Source organism: Gadus macrocephalus, chromosome 4 (assembly GCF_031168955.1).
Source record: "Gadus macrocephalus chromosome 4, ASM3116895v1".
Lineage (NCBI taxonomy): Eukaryota > Metazoa > Chordata > Actinopteri > Gadiformes > Gadidae > Gadus > Gadus macrocephalus.
This window is the reverse complement of record NC_082385.1, coordinates 28515069-28541918: the sequence shown is the minus strand read 5'-3', so window position 1 is coordinate 28541918 and position 26850 is coordinate 28515069. Positions and strand designations below refer to the sequence as shown.

Sequence of the window (26850 nt, the reverse complement as noted above, 5' to 3'; positions counted from 1 at the left end):
AATGAGAGGAGGGATAAGGCTGTTTAGTGATGTGGTTGACATGGTGAATGAGAGGAGGGATAAGGCTGTTTAGTGATGTGGTTGACATGGTGAATGAGAGGAGAGATAAGGCTGTTTAGTGATGTGGTTGACATGGTGTGAATGAGAGGAGGGGTAAGGTTGTTTTAGTGATGTGGTTGACATGGTGAATGAGAGGAGGGATAAGGCTGTTTAGTGATGTGGTTGACATGGTGAATGAGAGGAGGGATAAGGCTGTTTTAGTGATGTGGTTGACATGGTGAATGAGAGGAGGGATAAGGCTGTTTTAGTGATGTGGTTGACATGGTGAATGAGAGGAGGGATAAGGCTGTTTTAGTGATGTGGTTGACATGGTGAATGAGAGGAGGGATAAGGCTGTTTAGTGATGTGGTTGACATGGTGAATGAGAGGAGGGATAAGGCTGTTTTAGTGATGTGGTTGACATGGTGAATGAGAGGAGGGATAAGGCTGTTTAGTGATGTGGTTGACATGGTGTGAATGAGAGGAGGGATAAGGCTGTTTTAGTGATGGGGTTGACATGGTGTGAATGAGAGGAGGGATAAGGCTGTTTTAGTGATGTGGTTGACATGGTGAATGAGAGGAGGGGTAAGGCTGTTTTAGTGATGTGGTTGACATGGTGAATGAGAGGAGGGGTAAGGCTGTTTAGTGATGTGGTTGACATGGTGAATGAGAGGAGGGATAAGGCTGTTTTAGTGATGTGGTTGACATGGTCTGATCTTGTTTATCTAGAAGAGTCCAGCAGCAGAGAGCAGACTCCCCTGGACCCAGCTGTGTCTCCATGAAGAGTGACCACTCTATGAATCGACCTCCTCTCTTTAAAGATGGACGCCCCTCCAGAGAGGAGAGGTAGGAGTATTAAACAGACGATGACAACAGAACAGTTGGTTGTTATCAGATTCTACTGATACTCTCTCTCAAAATCAATCATTAACTAACTGAAGAGGATTACTGGTTTACCTATACTCCTTACACACACACACACACACACACACACACACACACACACACACACACACACACACACACACACACACACACACACACACACACACACACACACACACACACACACACACACACACACACACAGACAAAGCCATTTACCATTAAATCATTCACAAGCAGATAAGATACCATCAACTTTATGAATCCAACATGGGGGGAATCACTTGTTATTGCAGCTCAGGAGTCAAAAGTACAGTGAAAGAGAAATTAAGTGATAAATACAAATACAAAATACATAAAAAATAATAATAAAGATAAAAAACGAATAATAACTAAATAAATACAATTACACTGAATACTTGCACAGTATAATCTTAAAAATAATTGCAGACAATAATATTCTCTCCTCGCTCTCTCTCTCTCTCTCTCTCTCTCTCTCTCTCCCCCCCTTGTATGTTTACTGTGTGTGTGTGTTCTCTCCACAGTCAACCCCGCCAGAGGTCAAAGGTTACCAGTGCTCAGTCTGTACAGCAGCATCAAACAGAGCTGATCAAGGTGTGTATATTTCCAACAAGACGTTTGACTTCTGCTCTCCATGATCATTAGAAAGCATCTCTTGTGATGCTCATCGTCTCCAGGCTTCCCTCTTTAGACCAGCTGACGTGAATCCAGGACAGATGCTTCTGATGTCCTCAGTGAGTTCAGAGTAAAGTCCTCCTTGATGTTTGTTCTGTTCCAGAGGGCTGAGGAGAACGCACACGCTTTCCTAGACAAGGAGCTGAAGAAGCTCTGGAGGGATCTCTTCTCAGATTACCCACAATGCTCAGAGGGTCAGAGGGAGGAGGAGGAGGAGGAGGTGGATGGTAAGAACGAGGAGCAGAGGAGGCGTGCCATAGAGGGAGTGGTGGACATCACAAAGCTCTGCCTGATGGAGATGAACCAGGAGGAACTGGCCGACACACTGTGGGGCGGTAAGAGGCTCTTATTTTGAAGACAGAGGAGACAATTATTTTGAAGCGCGGAAGACTCTTATCTTGAAAACAAAATGAAAATGTGTATTTAGAGTAGTATGAGACTCTTATTTGTTCTGTTCAGACTAAATAACATAATCAAATTTGGTGTTAAATGATTTATAATTATATAAATTCATCAATGTGGAGAGATCTTTCTTCTTCGGCGTTTAATGGTTTGATCCAGATATGAACGGTTATTGTCGGTCGATCAGGATAAATGGTATGATCCAGATATGTAGGGTTATTGTGGGGGTATCAGGTTAAATGGTTTGATCGTTATGTAGGGTTATTGTGGGGGCTCCAGGTTAAATGGTTTGATCCAGATATATATATAGGGTTATTGTGGTTCGATCCGGTTAATGGTTGGGTCCAGATATGTGGGGTTATGGTTGGGTATGAAGTTAAATGGTTTGTTCCAGATATGTGGGGTTATTGTCAGATATGTGGGGTTATTGCCATCAGGTTAAGGAATGTTAAACAATAAATGGAAAATCTACAGCAGAACAACTATAAGTGGAATAAGTGGAAGAGATGCAGCACTATCTTGTTATATCAGCATATGAAGTTAATTTCCACTGATTCACTATCATTGTTATTATCATTAGACCAATGATTTTTCTGTGTAAACAACAAACAAAAAAGAAAAAATATGTATCAGTAGTAGATATTATATGCTGTTTGGTTCCATTCCTATCAGAACTCACTTCCGGTTGGGGGAGGGGGTGGGGGGTGGAGGGGGGATCCCTATTCACAGAGGCACTTCCGGTTTATGTTTTATGACAGATCATAAAAGCATAGTCCTGTGTGTTGGGATGACCCTTGTAATGACAGTGGTGATCCTGTAGGGGTCGCGGGGATGCGGGGTCTGTATAGACAGAGGTGTGTATGTAGATGAGGGTGTGTGTGTGTGTGTGTGTGTGTGTGTGTGTGTGTGTGTGTGTGTGTGTGTGTGTGTGTGTGTGTGTGTGTGTGTGTGTGTGTGTGTGTGTGTGTGGGGGTGTGTGTGTGTGTGTGTGTGTGTGTGTGTGTGTGTGTGTGTGTGTGTGTGGGTGTGTGTGGGTACTAGGGGGATGCAATGCAATAGTGGGTGTTCAGTAGGGGTGATTGTTGTGTGGGCACAGGGGCGTAGGAAGGACAGGCAGTCGTATATACGGATTGTGTGGTGAGGCCCTTGATGGAGGAAGGGGGGGATGTAGACACGGTCATAGGGGGATGCAATGCAATAGTGGGTGTTCTGTAGGGGTGATTGTTGTGTGGGCACAGGGGCGTAGGAAGGACAGGTAGTCGTATATACGGATTGTGTGGTGAGGCCCTTGATGGAGGAAGGGGGGATGTAGACACGGTCATAGGGGGATGCAATGCAATAGTGTGTGTTCTGTAGGGGTGATTGTTGTGTGGTCACAGGGGCGTTGGAAGGACAGGCAGTCGTATATACGGATTGTGTGGTGAGGCCCTTGATGGAGGAAGGGGGGGATGTAGACACGGTCATAGAGCGTGTGAGATGGGACACTGGCGAAAGGTGGATCGACACGAGCTGTTTGATGTACCCTTGTCACTATAGGCAGATTGATCTTGAAGGGAGTGTATGGGTGTGTGGGTGTGTGTGTGGGTGTGTGTGTGTGTGTGTGTGTGTGTGTGTGTGTGTGTGTGTGTGTGTGTGTGCGTGTGCGGGTGTGTGTGTGCGTGTGTGTGTGTGTGTGTGTGTGTGTGTGCGTGTGTGTGTGAATGTGTCAACAGATGTTTCAGGAAAACAAGTGCTGTTTCAAGTCTCTCCCGATACTGTATGCAGAGTGATTTGATTCTATTAGCATTATATGGACAGCAGCAGCAGCAGCATTATATGATACAATTCTTTGTGTATGTGTGTGTGTGTGTGTGTGTGTGTGTGTGTGGGTGTGTGGGTACTAGGGGGATGCAATGCAATAGTGTGTGTTCTGTAGGGGTGATTGTTGTGTGGGCACAGGGGCGTTGGAAGGACAGGCAGTCGTATATACGGACTGTGTGGTGAGGCCCTTGATGGAGGAAGGGGGGGGGATGTAGACACGGTCATAAAGTGTGTGAGATGGGACACTGTCGGTGGTACTGGAAAACAAGTGCTGTTTGATGTACCCTAGTCACTATAGTCAGATTGATTTGATTTGGCAGATACATTTATATATAGTGATGGGGATGCCAATAACAGGGCCGTAATCATCTGTATAGGGATATAGATATATATGTATATATAAATATTTTAGATATATTTATAGTAGGGCTAAAAAAGTAATGGGCTCCGCCGATGGTAGAACTATCATAGTGAAGATACGGACGGTGGGTCACATTGACAATATATTAGGTGATGTCATGATACTATTAAGATAGTTTAGTATTTCTCATCTAATATAGTGTATTTGGATTAACTTTATTTTATCAATATGAGGTCATAGGTAGTATAGGTAGCTACATGGACGGGGGTCCAGTGCCTATTGGACAGGAGTCTATGACGGCGAGGGGGTAGGTGCGAATGGGGTGGGATCAGTGCCTATTGGCCAGGAGTCTATGACGTTGTGGGCCCAGGTGCGAATGTTTGCAGATGGGCGTTTATCAGGCATAAATATGCGGAGGTAATGAATCAGCAGAGTACAACCTCTGACCCCAAACGTTAGTAAACGCATCGTTGCAGCGGGAAGAAAAAAAAAACATCGAGCCGTCCTGCGTCACTATGCCGACTGACTGTAAGTATTCACATGAGTGTATTATGATTATATTATGACTGTCTATGTGAATCAGCTGTTTATATCTGACTGAATCAGTGATTACTCCACAGCGATCTGCGGCCCCGCAGCGATTTGCGGGCTCCGTCGGTGAGAGCGCAAAACATCAGCTGGGGCCACATGGAAGTATGTTTGTTTTTTATTGTTTTTATAGTAGCGTATAATATTTAGTTCCATACAATCGCTCTATCATTATTATTATTAGTTGTTATGGTATATTCATGTAGAACAACGATTAAATGTGTGTTTTCTCCATGTGTAACAGGTTCGAATGATATATGGCTCGACATTCAACAAACGATTCTAGCCGACCAGACAAATGTGTTGACAAGCGGTAGTTCTGGTAAGTTGTTAATACGCCCCCGCTAATAGTATATCTATAGACGTATTACCAAAATAAATTATCTATTTATTTAACATCTAAAACAACCAAACCTAACCCATGATTACTTTTGTATTTTGTTTTTTGATCCGTGTTTAGTACCTATCGCGGCCACCGTGAATCAGCGATCCCCCGGACTGAGCCGACTATCCAAGAAAAGGCCGGCGGGGATAGATGCGGCTATAGCCGGCTCATCGCTGACCATAGAGCAGCCGCAAATTCCTTATAAAAAGACGCGCAAGGACGCCGCACATAGTGCTATAGCTCCGGAGAATTTTAACCATGTTATACAGGCCGTCATAAACCCACAAATCGCGCAACATGGAGCTGTATGGTCCGATGCCAAACGCCAGGTGATCGGTGCCGTGGAGGTCCATGTGCCTGCATCCCCTGCAGAGATCGTCACAGTGCAACCGAATGGGGCTATACAACACGGTAGGAAATTAAATGAAAAAAGTATATATATATATATATATTCTATAGAGTGTAATGATTTATGATGGGACTGATACCGATTTTTTTCTTTTTTCTATTACAAACAGTCCTTGAAGATCCCCAGTGTGCGCCATCACCAGTGGTGACCGCCTATGATTTGGAGGGTCTTGACGACATCTTGTCCTGGACTTCATCGTTTCTGGAACATAGAGACTTCACTCCAGCACAGTGGATCGACTCTCCTGCTACATCCTTAGGGGCTACCAGTGCAGAGACTGTGCAACACCAGCAGCCTGCAGATCCTCCATCTGGATCCCTACACGCCCTTCAAGACCCTAGCGGCGACCCTCAGTGCATCGTGAGTCTCAGCACTCAAGAGGTATCGGTGCCGCTGCTACCAGCTGCCCCCGTAATTGCGGTTGATGAACACCATGCAGGGGTGCGATGTGCTAAATGGCGTAAAGAATTTGCTGATAAATTAGCATTGTTAACTGCATCGGTGGATGTAAACTCCTTAACCATTGCTCGTCAGAGTAAACTGAGTGTGGCGGCTGCTAAAAGTGTTGACATTAGATATCAGACTCTCGAAAAGCAGACTAAGCAGTCCTTCAATACCATCAGGGCCGAGATTGCGAGTGATCGTATGACTGCTGAATCCCCAAACACTGAGACGCGTAATGGTCGCGCTATTGTTGCTCTTCAGCGTAAGCATTTGGAGGCCGAGGCAACTGTGCGTGTCAACAAACAGGGGATAGAGAGAATTAATGCGCAAGAGAGGTTAAGAGCTGCTAAAACCGCTAGAAAATTCTGGCTAATTCAATCTGCTAGCGAGGCTAACGTCAATGCCTATCGGGCAATGAGTACCGAGATGTCTGTGATAAATGACACACTAGCAACGCTTACGATGAATGCTATTTGATTTGTTTTGTTTTTTTTTGTTTTGTTTTTTAAATGTTTTATTTTTTTCTTTTATTTCGTGGAGAGGGTATTTTTGTTTTAAACTGCATGTAATAAAACTTTTTTCTTTTAATACCTGACTAATTAACGTTTTTTATTATTATTATTATTATTATTATTATTATTATTTATATATATATATTTCTTTTTTCTATCTATTGCCATAAAAATAAAATAAAATAAAAACTATAGCTGTACACTATGGATAACGCCATTAGCCCTAGAAAAAGGAAATTCAAATCTATAGACGGTAATCCCAAGAGACGGCGTAGATCTGATAGTGGGGGTAGCATTATGGATTTAGAACTTGAAGAGCTGGCAATGAGGTATGACGCAACCGACGATACGTCTCATTTGTCGGCCGTAGGACATGTGGGGGGCGGGGGCATGCATGCAGAAGGTTGTTTAGACATACGGGAAATATGTGTTGCCGTAGATAGAACTAGGCGTGTGTTAATGGCAGCTGAGGCATGGGGCCATAGCATGGCTAATGCTCTATATCAGGCAGCACAGATAAATGTTTCGAACGAGCCAGGTCTAGATGACATGGAGCCAGGAGATTTAGACACAAGGGGTGTGTTGTATGCGGGGGCAAACACCCGAGATGTACTTAACGCCGTCGGGGGGTGGTTGGATAGTGCACAAGAGAGTCTATACACATCAGCGCAGATCGATGTATTGCAGGTGTCGCAGCGTGATGAAGGGGTTGGCGGGGGTTTTCAGGACCCCCCGGTGGTGGTAGGGGTCCCTATAGAGTCGATTATACAGGGCGGTGGTGGTGGGGGCGTGGGGGGTGGTGGCGGTGGTGGTGGTGGTGATGGTATGGGGGGTGGAGGTGTTGGCGGGGTGGGGGGTGGCGGTGATGGTGACGTTGACGATAGCGCTGTTGATGATGATGGCGGTGGTGACGGTGATGTTGACGGTGGCGCTGCTGATGGTGGTACGCCTGTGCCTGTTGTAACGGGGGGAGATAATGACGAGTTGCATACTAGATTATTCCCCCGGTTTAACGGCTTTGAGGTTAGACAGTCCATTGATCTGAGAAGTATATCCCTTGCAAATTTACAGGAGGTCCCTGATTTGATTAGGGAGAGGCTGTCGGGTGTCATAACAAGCTGCTCGCAAAGTGCAGCCGAGGGTAGTGTCTTAAACGTGGTGCTGAGAGGCCCTTCATTGGCCTCTGATGTACAGGCTGTGCTCGTAACGGGTGACGATTACAATGCGGATTTGTTTATGGAGCATATTAGCCAAGTCATACAGAGCAACGACACAGGTCTGACGGATGATGTGCTAGAGTTGGTGGTCACAGGGGTCCACAACAAACGGGGTGGGGCACGTTTGAAGTTAAAAAACATTCCCTATGATGAAATCATACACAAGAAGAAGCTAAGTCTCTACACACCGAGTAATACTCACGACAATTTGTGTTTCTCACTATGCATGACACATTTTCTGCATGAGGGGGTAACCGGGGGTGACACAGCGGCCATAGAGACTAATTTGGAGGCGGCTCGCAAATTACACAGTGATCTGGGGTTTGGCCCAGATCACTCTGTGGGTTTCTCGGATGTTTCCAAATTTGAGAGACATCTAGATGTTAAAATCCTGATATTTCATCATAATGATGCATTCAGGAAGCTGGAGATGTTCCAGACACATACGGCCCAGCATCCAAAAACAGTATGGCTGTACCTCCATGATAACCATTATCACTGCATAGAGAACAGAACGGCATTCTTTGGTACGGGATATGTGTGTGAATATTGTTACAAGGCCCATGAGGGAATTCTATTACACAAATGCCCGATCCATTGCAATGTGTGTCTGACAGTGTGCGATAGACTATCAGGTCGCACGATAAAGTGCAAGGACTGTAGTCGTATATGCCGCTCGCAGGTCTGCTACAACACACACAAGAAGCATTCTGCCAAACATGACATGATACCTTGTGAAAAGCTCAAATACTGCGATCGTTGTTGTAGACAGTATATCATATCGAAAAAGAAGAAGAAGAAGAAGGGGGTGGGGGTGGAGGAGGAGGAGGAGGAGGAGGAGGATAATGGTCACGTATGCAGCGTGGCAAAGTGTCATAACTGTGGTGAGCCGAGGCCCGATGATGGAATACATGATTGCTATATCCAGCCGTACAAAAAGAAAAAGAAAAAGAAACGCAGGGGTGGTCGCGGGGGTCCACCGGATGACTCTGATGATGACGACGCTCCGCCTGATAAATACATATACTATGATTTCGAAACGCGCATGCATGATGGTCGTCACGAAGCAAACTGTGTGGCTGCTATAACGTCTGAAGGCATAGAATGGTATGCTACCGGTCTAGATTGTGTAAGAGAGTTTGTGATACGCTACAGAAGAGGGGAGTATTCGTTGTATACATTTGTAGCACACAATGCGTCGGGCTTTGATAACTATCTTGTCCTGGACTACATGACCAAGCAGGGTATTAAACCCAATATAGTCATGAAGGGTAGCAGAGTCATTCTGATGCGTGATGACGCCTACCAACAGAGATGGGTCGACTCATTTAGCTTCTTGCCCATGCGATTGGCTAATGCACCGGCGGCGTTGGATTTTGATGATATGGCAAAAGGTAATTTTCCGCATAAATTCAACACACGGGCCAACGAGTCTTATGTCGGTGCCTACCCTGAGATCTCATATTATGGGTATGATTCCATGACTAGCGATCAAAAGACAGATTTCGCTATTTGGTACAGATCTGTACGACACAAAAAATTTGACTTTCAGAAACAGCTGCGTCTCTACTGCGTCAATGATGTGATGATCCTATACACGGCGTGTAGGATCTACAGGGAAAATTTCATAGAGTGTGCCACTATAGACCCCTTGTCCTATGCCACTCTGGCTTCGGCGTGCATGGCCACCTTCAAAAAGTCATTCTTGAAGAAAAACGTCCTGGCATTGACCTACGAGGGGGTCTATCAGAAAAAACAAAAGTCGTTCTCATGTGCATCCATCCAGTGGCTTGAATATCTATCCCGCTCCAATAACATGGAGATTCGGCATGCTCTCAATCATGGAGAGGCTAAATATGGACCATTCTTCCTAGACGGACATGCACCGTCTATAAACACAGCCTATGAATTTGCAGGATGCTTTTATCATGGGTGTGAACAGTGCTACAATGCAGGACATCAGAACCCCGTCCTCAAGAAGACCTATGGCGAATTGTGGGTGCAGTTTCACCTCAAAGTCAAGGCTCTCAAAAAAGATCATGGTTTAAGAGTCGTGGTCATGTGGGAGTGTGAGTGGCACCGTCTGAAAAAGACCAATGCCGCAGTGCAGGCATTCTTGGCTACTCTGAAGATACAACCCAGGATTGATCCTCGAGACTCTCTCTATGGGGGTCGCACCAATGCCATCAAAATGTATCACAAGGCCGAGCCCGGTGAGAAAATACGCTACTATGACTTTACCTCTCTCTACCCCACAGTACAGGCTCGCTGTCCTTATCCTGTAGGGCACCCCCAGATCATTTTCAGGAATTTTGGTCCTTTGGATGGGTATTTCGGCATCATCAAATGCACCGTGTTGCCCCCCAGAGGTCTCTACCATCCCGTGCTCCCCTACAGGTGTCATGGGAAGCTGATGTTCCCCCTCTGTGGTACATGCGCCACTGAGCTCAATCAGACAGCCGCGTGTCATCACTGCAACGATGAACGGGCTCTGACAGGCACCTGGGTGACTTTTGAGCTACAAAAAGCAGTTGAAATGGGCTACGTGCTAATCCAAATGCATGAGGTGTGGCACTACCCCAAACTGTCAAAGACTCTGTTTAAAGGGTATGTCAAAACATTTCTCAAGCGTAAACAGGAGGCTTCAGGATACCCCAGCACAGTGGATACTGCAGCGAAACAGCGGGCGTATGTGCAAAACTACCTGGAAAAGGAAGGTATACAGTTGGATCACGACAACATGTGTGCGAACAAGGCCATGCGTAATTGCAACAAGTTGATTCTAAACAGTCTGTGGGGTCGCTTTTCACTACGACCAGACCTACCCACTTGTGAGCTCATTTCTGAGCCTGAAAGGTTCACTCAGCTCATGTTTAGCGATAGCTATCACATTAGTCACTTTTGCTTTATCTCTGATGAAGTTGCCCTTGTACAATGGAAACATGTAGATGCACGTCTCGCCAGGGCGCGGGATGTCAACGTGATTGTGGGGGCTGTGACTACCGCCCATGCCAGGCTCATGCTCTACGATCTTCTAGACAAACTACAGGAACGTGTCCTCTATTGCGACACAGACAGCATCATTTTTGTTTCCAAGGAGGGTGATTGGGTACCCCCTTTAGGCCCTTATCTGGGCGACTTGACCGATGAGATAAATGATGGTGATCTGTATGGTACCAAACAGGAGGATTACATTAGCGAATATGTCTCAACAGGTCCTAAAAGCTATGCCTACCACACCCGTCACCACAAGTCTGTCGTCAAAAGCAAAGGGGTGACTTTAAATGCAGCAAATTCTAAAGTGGTCACCCAGCAGACACTGAAATGTCTATTGGATGATTTTGTCAACCATCGGCCTCAATCCCTCGACGTCACCACCACTGTAGATACCATACAGCGGGATAAGACTAGGTTTCTGCTTAAAAACGCTACTGTAGTTAAACGGCTTAGGGTGGTTTACAACAAGCGCAGGGTCTTCCCCGACTACACCACGCTTCCTTACGGCTATTAACCATATTGTTTATTGTTTTTCACTTTTTCACATGATCCATGTTTTTATTCTTCTTTTTACATATTGTTTTCAAATGATCCATGTTTTTTATTCATTTATATTTTGGAGGGTATTCATATTGTGCTAAAAGAAATTCAAATCACATGTTAAATGTATATGTATCATCATGTATCTGAATATACTTTTTATGCATCATGTATTAATGATGAATGACCGTGCTAATAAAGAATGTTAACCGTCAAATGTTTCATGTTCTATGGTCACAATACACCCGTCCATCAGAGGGGATGCACACAGACCGCAGAGATGGCTGTTGTACACTCTACGTTCGACCCTAGACTTCAACACCCGTTCAGCATGGTAGTATCGGGACCTTCAAACAGCGGCAAAACCTACTTTGTCAAAACAGTCATTGAAAATATGGATCGGTTATTCTCAGAAAAGATTGAAAATATAGTATATGTTTATTCATGCTGGCAGCCCATATATGATGATTTGCTTAAAATAAGGAACATTCACTTTGTAGAAGGGATCCCCAAATCTCTATGTGATGATGCAATCTTACCAGTCCATACTAGAAATCTGCTCATTATTGACGACTTGATGAACGATGCATGCAATAATATAGAGGTTCAATACGTTTTTACCAAATATGTACACCATCGTAATCTCAGTTGTATGTATCTGGTCCAGAATTTATTTATGCAGGGTAAAACCAGCCGTACGATTAGTCTAAATACCAATTACATGGTTTTGTTTAAGAACCCTCGTGACAAATATCAGATTATGTTGATAGCCAAACAGATGTTTCCGTGCAAGACAAAATATTTTCTAGAAGCCTTTAACGATGCTACCGACATGCCTTACGGCTATCTGCTTGTAGACTTTAAAGCCATGACCCCAGACAACATGAGACTTAGAACAGCTATATTGTCAGACCGGCATGTTGTATACACTCAGAGAGCCAAAGTGATTAGCCCAAAAGACCATGTCCGCACGTATAAGTAGAAATCGTGAGCGTCTTAAGCAACTATATAGCGCCCCTCCGGCCCATCGTAAAGTTATCCTCAGGACAGCCAACGCCGACTTTATCAACTCGCTGTGTGAAATAGCCTTGAACATTTTACAAGGCAAAATACCTCTGACTCCACGCCAGCATACAAAATTGCGTAGACGAAAGAAGGACCTCAGAATACTCGCCAATAAAAATGTACTAATATCTAGAAAGAAAAGACTAATCAATCAGACCGGTGGATTTCTCCTACCCCTGCTGTCTGTGGCCATACCGTTGTTTACAAGCCTGTTCTCAAGAGGAGGGTGATTATAATGGATCATACGCACAAGATGTATCTAGTTCCTCAACATCAACTCGATGCCTTAAAGCATACCCAACCCAGGGATTCTGTTAGACAGACTGCTGAAAATGAGCTGGATAAGGCAATTGCGATGGTGTTGAACACTCCCGATACAGACCTATATGAAAAAGCTGCTAGGTACGGAGCGGTCCTGCAGCGCTATCTATCCATGGTAAAGCAAGGGCAGCGCGAGCATGGAGAATTAACTCTGTCACTTGCTGAGGGGGACCCAGTTCATACGTCTATGGCGGCACCGCATGGTGTTGATGGCGATGATGGCACCGGCGATCATATTTATAAGGATATAATGAAACATATACCCGTCAGAAGCAAGAGCAATACCAGACATATCCTGGACTCTTTAAAGAAATCTAAAAATGTTTCATGGACGGACAAGGGGGAGATCATATTACATGGCGAAACTATTAAGGGGTCCCATATGTTTGATCTGTTAAAGAATGTTACCGCCCCTTATAATGTTGTCGAATCTGTCAGACCACAGGGATGGAATGTATTTCTGAAATCTTTAGCCAGTAATAATATACCGCTATCGGCTATCCCTAATAAACAGCTCAGACAAACTGTAGACATGTATAAGCATAACCCCGTCACTACGGACGACAATGCGACGGCATCTATGCCTGTCTCGTCTGTTAAAAGGAGGAAGCGCAAGCAGCCATTGTCATCTATTACTTCCCCTGGAATGCATATGGCCGAGTGGATACCATTTTAAATTATGTATCTAAATGTATGTGTTATCCGTAAAAAATAAAAGAAAACGGTACGACTAAACTGTAATCAAATTATTGTATTTTTATTATCAATACAGAAAACAACCATAACAACAGCAACAACACATGCTACATGTTACATCCGCATACACATGACTGCACACACATCATATCATGTTCATTACAGACATTAGGTTGTACACGGTTAACAAAGTCATAAACCTTTTCATCATTACGGGGTAAATTATCTCCATACATTTTCAAAAACTTTTGATAGGATACCCCTTTTTGCATATTAAACAAGAAAAAAAACACAATGCTGCCCGCATGCGGTACTTGACGGATCCTGGACCTGTTGTGTAGAATGAACAACGTCTATACAGTGCTGATCGAGGAAACGCTGTATGGTCTCAGGAAACTCAGAGTATGAGGGAGGGTTGCCGTAGGAGTCGAAAAAGAAGCCCTGGCTCTCAGCCGTAATATATACAGCCAGCCAATGTGCCCCGGCCATGTGTGAAGGTTCGGTGTTGACCACCACCATTGCAGGCCTCTGATGAATTTCCCGGGGTAGGTGATTACACGGTAGCGCACCAAGAAAATATGCCTGGTGTGCCATTTTCTGACACACGGCTGTTAGCTCTATAGTATTCATATCGCACCACCTTTCTCAGTAATAGTCCAACAGCACCTGCCGTCTATTTGATATTTCTATAACAGAATCATAAACTGCATAGCATATCAAATTGACCGTTGTAGCCAATGCTGCTCTGAATCGTGCCTCTAGCCTCACATTCCCTGTTCTGACTAGCGATACATGTTGTCCACAGCCCTCATCTGCCTCAAGGTTGAAACAAAATAATGCATACCCGTCCCCAAATTCCTTATGATTAATGGCTATTTCTCTATCTTTGAGCTGTCGACCTGTAGCCTGAATGAGCTGGAAATATTCTCGTGTATAGAGGCCATTTCTAAAGTCAGGCTGAAAGGGTTTAGAGGGGTATGCTTGACCGTCGCAATATAGGGATAAGAACTCCATGCCGAAATGCTGGAAGCTGAAAGGATTCCTGGCATAGCTCCCTGTGAATGCTTCGTTATTCACAAAACCTATAATAACCATCTTGGGTATTTGTCCTAGAAATAGATTATCCTGTGTGCATATACGGCTGCCCGCCGCGATGGATACATTCTTTAGACATACCCTATCAACAGGGTATTTAACGTTGGCTTGGTTTAACGCACGGGCATGTGCCAGCTTGACGCCTGGTGCTACCGATACCTTTTTAATGAAAACATTTGCAGACGCTATAGAGACACGGTATTCCGCAGCACCATCGGACATGAGACAGAAATTATTTTTTGCTCTAATGAATCTCATGCGGAGATCAACTCCGTTAATCAACAGTTTCTCCTGAAAAAACATATCGACGTGTATAGGAGATATCAACTCCACTATACGACTTTGCGCCGTATATACGCTCCTTGCCGCTAAGCCTAGATTGAGGCCTCCGGGAAGAATCGCATCCATATGTCCGGGTGTGTCTTTCTGGAATAGACCACTGCCAAATTGGGTGTCTAATGTTCCGTTTCCATAGTTTAGCAGACATTCTATTATGCCTCTGTACGGATAGGTGTTTGACGACTGGGTGATAAGCCTATCACCCAGTGTAATATCTACTTGGGAGAATAATGTGCATCCTGGATAGTTAATCAGTCCCACGGGTGCTGCCAGAGCCAAGTCTGTTCCATCGGCATTAGTAATCTTGATCCTCAGGTGTAAATACGTATTGTTTAGATCAATATAGTCTTCGCTGCTGGCCGATACAAAGAACTCTATGGGTCCACCATCTGTTAGCGCCGATAGTGGGGGTATTTCAATATATGTACTTTTTTCTATCGAAGTCTGCGTCATAGGCAGGGAGAAGAGGTCCAGCTCACTCTTAATGCATTCGTCTGACAAGTTATGTAGCAGCGCCATTGTTATACTAGATGAATATATCGTTAGCCGCCCCTCTAAAACGACGGGTTGCCGCCTTCCTGACCCTTTTAGGTTTGGGTCTCTTTTTGATAGATGCCAATCTTTTATTCTGTTTACGGCGTCGTGCCGGTGCACGGGTACGCCCACAACCTATAGGAGGATACTTTGTTGCTCTTCTGGCATATACCCTCATGCCTGACCCCTGCTGTTTGGGCGTAGATGCAGCATGGGCTATGTTGGTCATAACGTCGCCTATAATATGTTTAGCAGCAGTCTTCAGATGAGGCTTTGCTATGCTAACCCCACGCCTAAATAGCGGTATAGCCATTCTAAAGAGGCTACGGAACATCCCTCCGATACCGGCTCCATATTGTGTGCTGCTGCCCTCATAGCCAGGTAGCCCACTCCCTGCTTGGTTTAAATAATACTGAACATATTTGTTCTCGTCGTAAGGCGGTCTATACCCCCTCATCCCTATAGATGGTGCTATGAATTCTACTGTTTTACAGGTCTAAAATGCAGCTTGAGTATCACTTTACCATATGTGAATTTTATATTTGTATTCTGGTCAGACTTTAGATCGATTTCAATATCTCCAAGAGGGTCTCGGGCTACGTGTACGTAATGCGGCTTGTCGAACATGTGAATGCAGTGTCTCCTGCGGGTGTCGGTTATATTAATACTCCTGAGCAGGGGGACATAACTATCTCCGACCAGCTGATGGTCGACAATGTCGCTATATATGAACATGTTGTAACACCCGCCGTGAATATCGGTGGGATGGGGGGCGTATGCTACATACGTTTTATGAGCTGCATGCTTGACCCCTGCATCGAAACCCAGCATAGCAGCCAGTTTTCCTCTAAAGACGATAGATATGTGGTCGTCTCCTACTACATAAACGCGGTTTCTAATACCTTCATGATGTAGTATGACTCTACCGCCAGGATCATATTTGGCCCAAGTCTTGTTGATTTGTAGTAACAACGATCCGATACTCTCATAAAGCCCACCAACTAATAGACATGATGTCCTATGACCCGTTTTACTATCGTGAACGGTCATCGTAGCGTCCTCGGTAGGAAAACTATGCCAGCTGCATGGGTACTGAGCTTCAATTAGGCCTACTTCATAGGGCTGCTTGGTGTGTATAGCTTTTGCTAATTTAGTTCTAAAATTCCATATCTTATTTTGTGGGTAGATCCCTGCCGATGCATTACTCGCCAGAGTCACATAGAAACCCCCAGACACCTCCTTATCCATCGTACACTCTGGTTATAACGGATTGTATGTCTCTTTATGCATCGACTAGTGTCTTTTCAGCTATCCATGAATTGAATGCCTCCGGCCACCCCAGCCATTTGACATATATCAGATTCTTAGACCCCTCCCTTTTTCTATCTATAATCTTTTCTATTTTATACACCTTGTTTTTAGACACTATAACTTTTTGTAGCTCTTTCCCATAAAATGTTCCATGGACAGGGACACCTGCATAGTCTTGCAGCTTATAGACTGGAGGACACCTTGCTAGGCGCTGCGATATTACAAAATATTCATCTGTAAATGTCTGCACATACCCCTTTCGAAATGTAGCTCTGACTTTTGAAATTCTAACCGTGTCACCAACATCGTATCTAAACACCACCATCGGCTCGTGAGTGGTTTTGTATAGTGTGTTAAACACTGTTTTCTCATTATCTTTATCAACGCTGACCGGGGTCATTTTTATCGATCTATGGTATGAATGGTTATAAGCATGGACCATATCCTGTAGATTATCCACATATCGTTTGGAGTTGGCAGCTGTTAAATATCTCCACATGCGGGTTTTCAGAGTCCTGTTGAAGCGTTCCACTATACTGGCCTTGGTCTCATTATATGTAGAGAAATGTTTGACGTTGTACCGCTCCATCAAACGCTGAAAGATCTTGTTATAAAATTCTTTGCCCGCGTCAGTCTGCAGTTTATCGGGGGTACGCCCTTCGCCAAGAATATCATCAAAAGCTTTAGCGACGTCGATAGCCCTCTTGGTTGGTAACGGACGAACCCATGCATGTTTTGAGAATACATCGATGCATGTCAACAGAAAATGCACACCATCATTTTCGGATGCATACTCTGACATATCCACTAAATCAGCCTGGAACTGTCTATCTATCCCACTAACCAATACTCTATTTCTGCGGAAATGTATCGGTGCAGGTACATGCAGGGTGTAGGGATCCTGCTTCAGCAGCCATTTCTTGATATATTTTAGTGGAGGCGCTGCACCCTCACTATGCTCTAGGGCCGTTCTTAGTTTATTGATGCCGCCGTAACCCCCTGGTCCGGAGGGATCATAATAAGTCTTATGCAGCCGTTTATCCATGTCGTATGTCTGTGACAAAAAACGAATACTGAAACAATGCTCAGAGTTATCCATCCTTTTATTTAAAATGTCTGTCCGCTCAAAACAATTCTCAAATAAAGTTTACAGACAGTCTTATTTTTCTGCACCATTTTACAAGCCATCATTCTAGCAGTTCTAATACCCTCGGCGTTTGAGACATTATTCAACATCAAGACATCCGATACAAATGCACATATGCACATGACATGTCCGACGTTAAAACAGTCACCATCGGGGAAATGGGTAAATATTTCAGCTAACATTTGATCAGTAGGTTTATCACACAAGAATTTCATGACCAGATCATTCCAACCCTTATACGTACATTTGATATAAGCATTATGTTGGACATACGTATCATTTTCTATGGCAGCATGCATCAAAACAGCTAGTCTATCTGATACATACTTGCTATCCACATCATACGCATAAGAAAACAAAATCCCCATTATAAACGCCACCCGTCGGCAGGTTTTGGTTTGCCTAGTGACAATGTAGGACGCCACATTTGTATGGCCTCATATATCAGAAGCAGATGTTCATCGGACACACCTTCGGTGGTCATTAAATCCAGTTTTTCGGTATCATAGGTATTGCATATTAAATCACACAGAAAAGATTCGACCACGCCATAGATTTTTCCTGGGGACACAGTCAACCCTGTAGTCTTCTTTAAAACAGTTTCTAAAAGTAACAGGAAGGGGCGTCTGTCCAGGATAACACAGATGTCATGATAGTGGGATTCGTAGTGATGATGTGTCGCTCCCTGCAGGCATGAATGGCGTCGTTGACTTGGGCAATCACATTGGCATCCCCAGCAGGCCGCTTGCTTCTGATGGTTGATGATGGCGACCACACAGAGCCCCGTGGTAAATCGCAGAACAGCCAACGATGCAGGGTTTAAACGGATCTGTATTGATACAGGCCATCCGTCATCTCCTATAGAAGTGTCCACCTCCAGCTCACTGTCCTCTCCGATGTGTAGGAAGGTCAGATTCAATCCGGTCAGGTAGATGGCATACTCTTGAAGCCAGTGGGGTCCGGGTTGTACAGCCTTTAAATCAGCAGTCTCCATAGCCACACCCCCACTTTGCACATGTTCACCATTGACCTGTGCTGCATAGCGTATCAAAAATATACCATTAGAATATGAAAATAAAAACACACACACATATTAATATAAGGTATAGCCTATCAAAAACACATTTAAAAAGGAAAATAAAACACACTTAATACTACTAGCATGTACCCCCACCTTCTTATACATTGCTGACATTTTCTAATGCTAGCATAACCCTAAACATACTCAAACACACCATGTACCCCCTCATCAAACACAGACGACTCAAACAGGCACATTCGGCATTCATCATCAGGTGTGCTCCATGGTGCTTCATTCGTCTTAGCCAGAGAATCAATCTCTGCAAAAATTCCACGTAGTGTAGACAGATCAGCCCACTGCATGAAAAAGACATTATCAAAATAATCAGCAGCTTCTAAAACACTGGTGCGTAGAGGAGAGCTACCGATGCAATGCATATCATAGCACTGTGGTAGCTCGTCTGTATCAACACAGCGTCTGAAAAAAATGAAATCCTGTGGTCTCTTCGTATGATAGTTTGCATCCATGCGATGAATCCTCGATTCATACTGAAAGGTCCATTGGAATACATGGGTTCCCGCATGCCATATACCCCGGACACCGTCTAGCATGGGGCATAAATTCTCCAAGAAAAAATTCCATTCGTGAACGTTCAACCGCCACTCTGTAGCACAATCTTTAACATTCAAAATAACCCAACCATCGATCCATGATATTACATACTCCAAGCCGTATTCGCCAACGTGGGTGAATGAATCCCCGACACCCCGGTCTCTCAAGCCTAAAACAGGCCTCGTTCTTTTGAGTGGAGCATTAAGCAGTACCGCATCTCCACAACTATTGACATAGTTAGACACAGGCGTACTAAAGTTGGACATACCATCAGGCATCTGGTTTTCAATGTCCTCATTGCTCGACACAGAGTCGTCCATGGCGGGAGAAGCCATTGGTGACTGGGTACGAGGGTCCCTATACAACCAAATAGCACTATCTGATCGGGGGGTTTCTTCTGATGAGCAGGCCATGTTGAATGAAAAGAACACTGCAGACAACTTGATGAATGCGGGGGCCCTACAACAACAGTCGCCCCCTTTTTAAAACTTTTGTTTATGACCCGTCATAAAACATAAACCGGAAGTGCCTCTGTGAATAGGGATCCCCCCTCCACCCCCCACCCCCTCCCCCAACCGGAAGTGAGTTCTGATAGGAATGGAACCAAACAGCATATAATATCTACTACTTGTATCCATTCCTTGTTACGACCAGCTTCTCGAACCACAAGTAATGAAGTCAGTAAATACTATGACACATTTTAGAGGAAATATTAACATGCTTCAAGTGATGTCACCTTCCACTATCTGATGTCTTCTGTTCATTCCCATGTAGGATCTGCTACTGTTGAGTGCCGACATAAAATCAAGTCTCATTTGAAGAAGAAGTTCAAGTGTGTGTCTGAGGGAATCCCTAAAGCAGGAAATCAAACGGGTCTGAATGACTTCTTCACAGAGCTCTTCGTCACAGAGAGAGGCAGTGGAGATGTCAACAAAGAACATGAGGTCAGACTGATTGAAACAGCTTCCAGGAAACCAGCCAAGGAAGAAACACCAATCAAATGTGAAGACATCTTTAAACCCTTACCTGGACGAGATCAACCAATCAGAACAATAGTGACAACTGGAGTGGCCGGCATTGGTAAAACCATCATAACACAAAAGTTCACTCTGGACTGGGCTGAAGACAAAGCCAACCACGACATACACTTCACATTTCTCTTAACTTTCAGAGAGCTGAATTTACTGAAAGAGAAAGAGTTTAGCTTGGTGGGACTTCTTCATCACTTCTTTATTGAGACCAAAGAAGCAGGAATCTGCAGATATGAACGGTTCAAAGTTCTCTTCATCTTGGATGGTCTGGATGAGTGTCGACTTCCTCTGGACTTCCAGAACAACCAGACCTGGACTGATGTCACAGACCCATCCTCGGTGGACGTGCTGCTGACAAATCTCATCAGGGGCAACCTGCTTCCCTCCGCTCGCATCTGGATAACCACACGCCCTGCGGCAGCCAATCAGATCCCTGCTGAGTGTGTTGACATGGTGACAGAGGTGAGGGGGTTCACCGACCCACAGAAGGAGCAGTACTTCAGTAAGAGATTCAAAGACGGGAAGCTGGCCAACACAATCATCTCCCACGTCAAGAAATCACGAAGCCTCCACATCATGTGTCACATCCCAGTCTTCTGTTGGATCACTGCTACAGTACTGGAGGACATCTTAAAAAAATCCCAGATAGAAGAGATGCCCAAGACTGTGACTCAGATGTACAGCCACTTCCTGAGGGTTCAGTCCATACAGGGGGACAGGAAGTACCATGGGAGAGCTGAAACGGATCCACACTGGAGTTCAGAGAGCAGAGAGATCATCGTTTCTTTGGGAAAACTGGCTTTTAACCAGCTGGAGAAAGGCAACCTGATCTTCTACGAGGCAGATCTGGCAGAGTGTCACATCGATATCAAAGAAGCCTCAGTGTACTCAGGAGTGTTCACCCAGATCTTTAAAGAGGAGTGTGGGCTGTACCAGGACAAGGTGTTCTGCTTTGTCCATCTGAGCCTCCAGGAGTTTCTGGCTGCCCTTTATGTCTTTCTGTCCTTCATCAACGATGGTGTCAATCTGCTCTCAGAAGAACCACCCACCTCTGGGGAAGATAAACTCCTCCTCCTCTACCAGAGTGCTGTGGACAAGGCCTTACAGAGTGAGAACGGACACCTGGACTTGTTCCTCCGCTTCCTCCTGGGCCTCTCTCTGGAGACCAATCAGATTGTCCTACGAGGTCTGCTGGGACAGACAGGAACTAGCTCACTGACCAATACAAAAACAGTGTCTTACATCAAGGAGAAGATAGATGGAGATCTCTCTCCAGACAGAAGCATCAACCTGTTCCACTGTCTGAATGAGCTGAACGACCGTTCTCTAGTGAAGGAGATCGAACAGTACCTGACATCAGGAAGTCTCTCCGGAAAATCTCTCTCTCTTGCTCAACTGTCAGCTCTGGCCTTCATCCTACTGACATCAGAAGAGGAGCTGGACGTGTTTGACCTGAAGAAATACTCTGCTTCAGAGGAGGGTCTTCTGAGGCTGCTGCCAGTGGTCAAAGCCTCTAAAACATCTCTGTAGGTTCACTAATAACATGTATTACAATACACACTACACAATATAAATATAACTGGAATATAAGGTTAAAATAATATGCAAAAATCCCTGTAGGTTTATAACAACATGTGTTACTGTTCTACTCATAACATAATTAACATACTAGTTATATTATACATAACATCTCTTTTGTCCTATGGACGTATAATGTATTGCAGTACACGTAAGAGAATATTCAGAACAATAGAATATAGAAGAAGTATCCGTTCAAAAAACATTTTCAATCCCAATTAAATAACTATTTAACATTTAACATTGAATATATAATGAAATTGTATACATCTAATTATTTAGTAATTTTTGGTAAACTAATAACATTCTTCATTATGGAATAACTTAAAGCTTTCTGTTGTTTTGATCGCAGTTCCTAACATGTTGTGTTCATTGTGTGTAAAGGCTCAATGGCTGTCATCTGTCAGAGAGATGCTGTGAAGCTCTGGCCTCAGTTCTCAGCTCCAACTCCTGTTGTCTGAGAGAGCTGGATCTGAGTACCAATGATCTGCAGGATTCAGGAGTGAAGCTGCTCTCTGCTGGACTGGGGAGTCCACACTGTACACTGGAAACTCTCAGGTCAGTTTCACTCAATGTGCAAAACAGTTACAAATAAATGTTAAAAGTCAGAGTTATATAACTAATCTTATCTCAGTACCTGTGATGACCACATTCAAGACTTTCATATCATATAAAGGCTACCCCTTGTTGTTCAGGTGGATATTGAAATCCATCCATATGCTTGCAAATCTTTAATTATAAATATAAACCCAAAACATAACGATAGTGTCCCCTGTATACAGGATGTTGATGGTAGAGAGCAGGGTGAAATATAGGGGGTCCTGGGAGGGTCAGAGACCCCTAGTTGGATGCCTAAGACCTCCTGAAAGCCACAACAGCAACATTTTCATAAAAATTATTTGAAACCTGCAATAGTCAAACAAAATATATTTATAAAAGCTTAATACGTCCAGTATTCATTATTAAACGCACAAAACATATATTCACACATATGAATAGGTTTCAGAAAGATATTTTTAATATTGTGTAACCCGGGTTAAGAGACTAACTTAAAAAGCTCTTTATGTATACAATAAGTTATTGTTGATATGTAGGATACATCAATAATTATCTTTTCATTATTAATATAAGTCAACTCACTATTCTTTTTTTTTTTTACCTTGCTCAGTACATTTGGTTATATTGATGATATTTGGGTTCAACCAATAGGATTGGTTGATATCGAGACTTCGGGTTCATCTGGGGAAGGGTGAGAGGTCACGAGTGAGCGGGAAAAAGGAGAGAGAGGGAAGAGACAAAGGAGGAGAGTTCTTTATGCTCTCTAGAGATCGCCCAGCTAAATGATGTTTAGACATTTACTTCTTAGTTGTTTGACAGCTAAAGGAGTACGGGAGAGAGTTTATGTGGGGCCGGTTTTATTGGTGTTTCTGTTTGTGTCTGGGATGTTGTGGATGGAAACCTCAGTCTTCTCCACTCCCTATAATGGTACCGGGACTTTTTATGATGGTATAATGTGTATGTTGTATAACATTATTATTATGATTGTCATGTAGTCAGACAGTAAAGTGCGGTTTAGAGTCGTTTCATAAAGTTTAATAACAACCTATTAATAAAATTGTATGCTTAAGTGAAGTATAATGATAATTGTTGTTTGATAATTTAACATCTGTGTGAAATCTTTCTTAATATTTTAAGATCCAGGTTATTCATAGTATTTATTATTTCATGTATTTAAAAAAACTGTTTAAAATTCTCCTATAATTTAACTACAGTTCCTAACAGGTTGTGTTTATTTTGTGTGAAGGCTCAATGGCTGTCATCTGTCAGAGGAATGCTGTGAAGCTCTGGCCTCAGTTCTCAGCTCCAACTCCTCTAGTCTGAAAAAGCTGGACCTGAGTACCAATGATCTGCAGGATTCAGGAGTGAAGCTGCTCTCTGCTGGACTGGGGAGTCCGCACTGTACACTGGAAACTCTCAGGTCAGTTATCACCCTCTTCTTCAAACTGGTTATTCTAGCTTCCAGTAAGTGCTGCTCCTGCCTCATTTCTGTTGCTCTTTTCTCTGCTGACAAAACACTCCCTGGCTCTACACAATGTTAGAACATGTGAAGAAACGGTCTTAGCGTACCAAACACAGCAGACTTCTCCTGACTCTAACCAAACAATATCTCATTGAGTTGTAGCTATTGAGAAAGGAGCATTTGTTTAAGATCCTGTCACATCCAAGTGAAGGCAGTTCTGCTGTCTGTGATGTCATCTCCCCACTTCCTCTTCCTGTTGTCAGACTCTCAGGGTGACACAGCTTTGTCTCCATGAAGTATCGATAAAGCTTTTACTTGTCTTCAATGTTGAATGAATACACTTTATAAATGTGGTTACTTTAGTAGAAACTGCTCTCAACCAGATACAATAAATTGTGTGTGTGTGTGTGTGTGTGTGTGTGTGTGTGTGTGTGTGTGTGTGTGTGTGTGTGTGTGTGTGTGTGTGTGTGTGTGTGTGTGTGTGTGTGTGTGTGTGTGTGTGTGTGTGTGTGTGTGTGTAGCTTGTCTGGCTGCCTGGTCACACAGGAAGGCTGTGCTTCTCTGGCCTCAGCTCTGAGCTCCAACCCCTCCCATCTGAGAGTGCTGGACTTGAGCTACAATCACCCAGGAGACTCTGGAGCTGGGCAGCTCTCTGCTGGACTGGAGGATCCACACTGGAGACTGGACACTCTCAGGTATGGAGAGGACAGCTCACCACTGAGGGACAAATTCTCCTACATGATTCAAGCTGCTGATAGATGAAGTGGTTTGAAGAGGCAGCTGTAACTCATGTTGTGTAGAACGTGATGAGACAGCAGATGATGAAGGTGAATGTTTCAACATGCTGCTCTCACTGTGTTTCCCCCCCAGTGTGGAGCACGGTGGAGTGTGGAGGCTGAAACCAGCTCTAAAGAAGTGTAAGTGTCTGTTTGATTCATCACCTCACACACTCACTATTGAGATGGAAAGTCCATCCACACAGCAGGAAGTGAGATCAGATCCTACTGGGAATGATGATGGCTGACATCATGTATCTAACGTATATTAATACTGTCCACCATCACAGTTAAACCTGCTTGTATAAAACCCAGCAGGTATTACATTGTTACATTGAGGGGGGGCGACCGGGCTGAGGGGGGCGGTGAGGGGGAGGGGGAGGGGGGGGTGACGGGGCTGAGGGGGGGCTGAGGGGGAGGGGGGTGACGGGGCTGAGGGGGGCGGTGAGGGGGAGGGGGAGGGGGGGTGACGGGGCTGAGGGGGAGGGGGAGGGGGGATGAAGGGGCTGAGGGGGAGGGGAGTGGGGGTGACAGGGCTGAGGGGGAGGGGGAGGGGGAGGGGGGGATGAAGGGGCTGAGGGGGAGGGGGAGGGGGGATGAAGGGGCTGAGGGGGAGGGGGAGGGGGGGATGAAGGGGCTGAGGGGGAGGGGAGTGGGGGTGACGGGGCTGAGGGGGAGGGGGAGGGGGGATGAAGGGGCTGAGGGGGAGGGGAGTGGGGGTGACAGGGCTGAGGGGGAGGGGTGAGGGGGAGGGGGGGATGAAGGGGCTGAGGGGGAGGGAGGGAGGCTGATGGGGCTGAGGGGGGGGGCTGAGGGGGAGGGGGGGGCCGGGGCTAAGGGGGGCGGTGAGGGTGAGGGGGAGAGGCTGATGGGGAGGGGGAGGGGCTGAGGGGGGGTGATGGGGCTGAGGGGGGGGGGGGGGGGGGGGGGGGGGGGCCGGGGCTGAGGGGGTGCTGAGGGTGCTGAGGGGGGGGGGGGGGGGGGGTGACGAGGGGGAGGGGGGATGACGGGCTGAGGGGGAGGGGGGGTGATGGGGCTGAGGGGGAGGGGGGGTGACGGGGCTGAGGGGGGGGGAGGGGGAGGGTGTGGGGGGATGAAGGGGGTGAGGGGGAGGGTGAGGGAGGGTGACGGAGCTGAGGGGGGGGGGGATGAAGGGGCTGAGGGGGAAGGGGGGTGATGGGGCTGAGGGGGGGGGCTGAGGGGGAGGGGGGGCAGGGGCTAAGGGGGGCGATGAGGGGGAGGGGGGGGGTGACGAGGGGGAGGGGGGGATGACGGGGCTGAGGGGGGCGGTGAAGGGGAGGGGGAGGCTGATGGGGGGGGGGGGTGAAGAAGAAGAGAGAGCGATCACAAAAAGAGTCTGAAAGAGAATAAAAAGAAGAAGAGCAGGAGAACAGTACTAGTGATGATGATGATGATGATGATGAAGAGCGGTTCAGCAGCTCATCATGTCTGGTTCTCCCTCAGATGCCTGTGACCTCACACTGGACCCCAACACGGCCAACAGAGGACTCTCTCTGTCTGAGGACAACAGGAAGGTGACGCGGGTTGGAGAGGACCAGTCGTATCCGGATCACCCAGACAGATTTGACTCCCAGCGCCAGGTGTTGGGTAGAGAGGCTCTGACTGGCCGCTGTTACTGGGAGGTAGAGAGGGAAGGATGGGTTGATATAGGAGTGACATACAGAGGAATCACAAGGAGAGGAGGGGGTGATGACAGCAGGCTTGGAGGGAACAACAAGTCCTGGAGTCTTTATTGTACTGATGGTCGTTACTCTGTCTGGTACAACGGTACAGAGACAGCCCTCCCTCTCCGCCCCGCTGGCTCCACCAGAGTAGGAGTGTATCTGGACCGGCCTGCTGGCTCTCTGTCCTTCTACAGAGTGTCCCCAGGTGGAGGAGGGTCCTCAGACACACTGACACACCTCCTCACCTTCTGGTCCTCCTTCACCCAGGAGGACCTCCTCCCGGGGGTGGTGGTAGTCTGGGGGGGAGCAGCGTCTCTGTGTCGGTTATAGACACACACAGGACC

At 45.5% G+C, this 26850-nt stretch overlaps 1 protein-coding gene across 19 annotated transcripts in view; it reads left to right on the top strand.

Moving 5' to 3' along the window:
- LOC132455169 (NACHT, LRR and PYD domains-containing protein 12-like) overlaps nt 1-26837 on the top strand; it is a 126332-nt gene extending 99495 nt beyond the window's left edge. For 13 of the 19 annotated variants that reach the window (XM_060048924.1, XM_060048923.1, XM_060048926.1 and 10 more), the window contains 5 exons: nt 22410-22583; nt 23830-24003; nt 24567-24740; nt 24916-24962; nt 26286-26837. In XM_060048924.1, the coding sequence (XP_059904907.1) occupies nt 22410-22583; nt 23830-24003; nt 24567-24740; nt 24916-24962; nt 26286-26836 (1120 nt within the window). In that variant the 3' untranslated portion in view covers nt 26837. Of the gene's footprint in view, nt 1-768; nt 886-1469; nt 1540-1723; nt 1956-20190; nt 21974-22409; nt 22584-23829; nt 24004-24566; nt 24741-24915; nt 24963-26285 lie in introns of all 19 variants that reach the window. The other 6 variants (XM_060048928.1, XM_060048931.1, XM_060048934.1 and 3 more) reach the window with 1 other exon arrangement.
- The last annotated feature ends 13 nt before the right edge of the window (nt 26838-26850 follow it).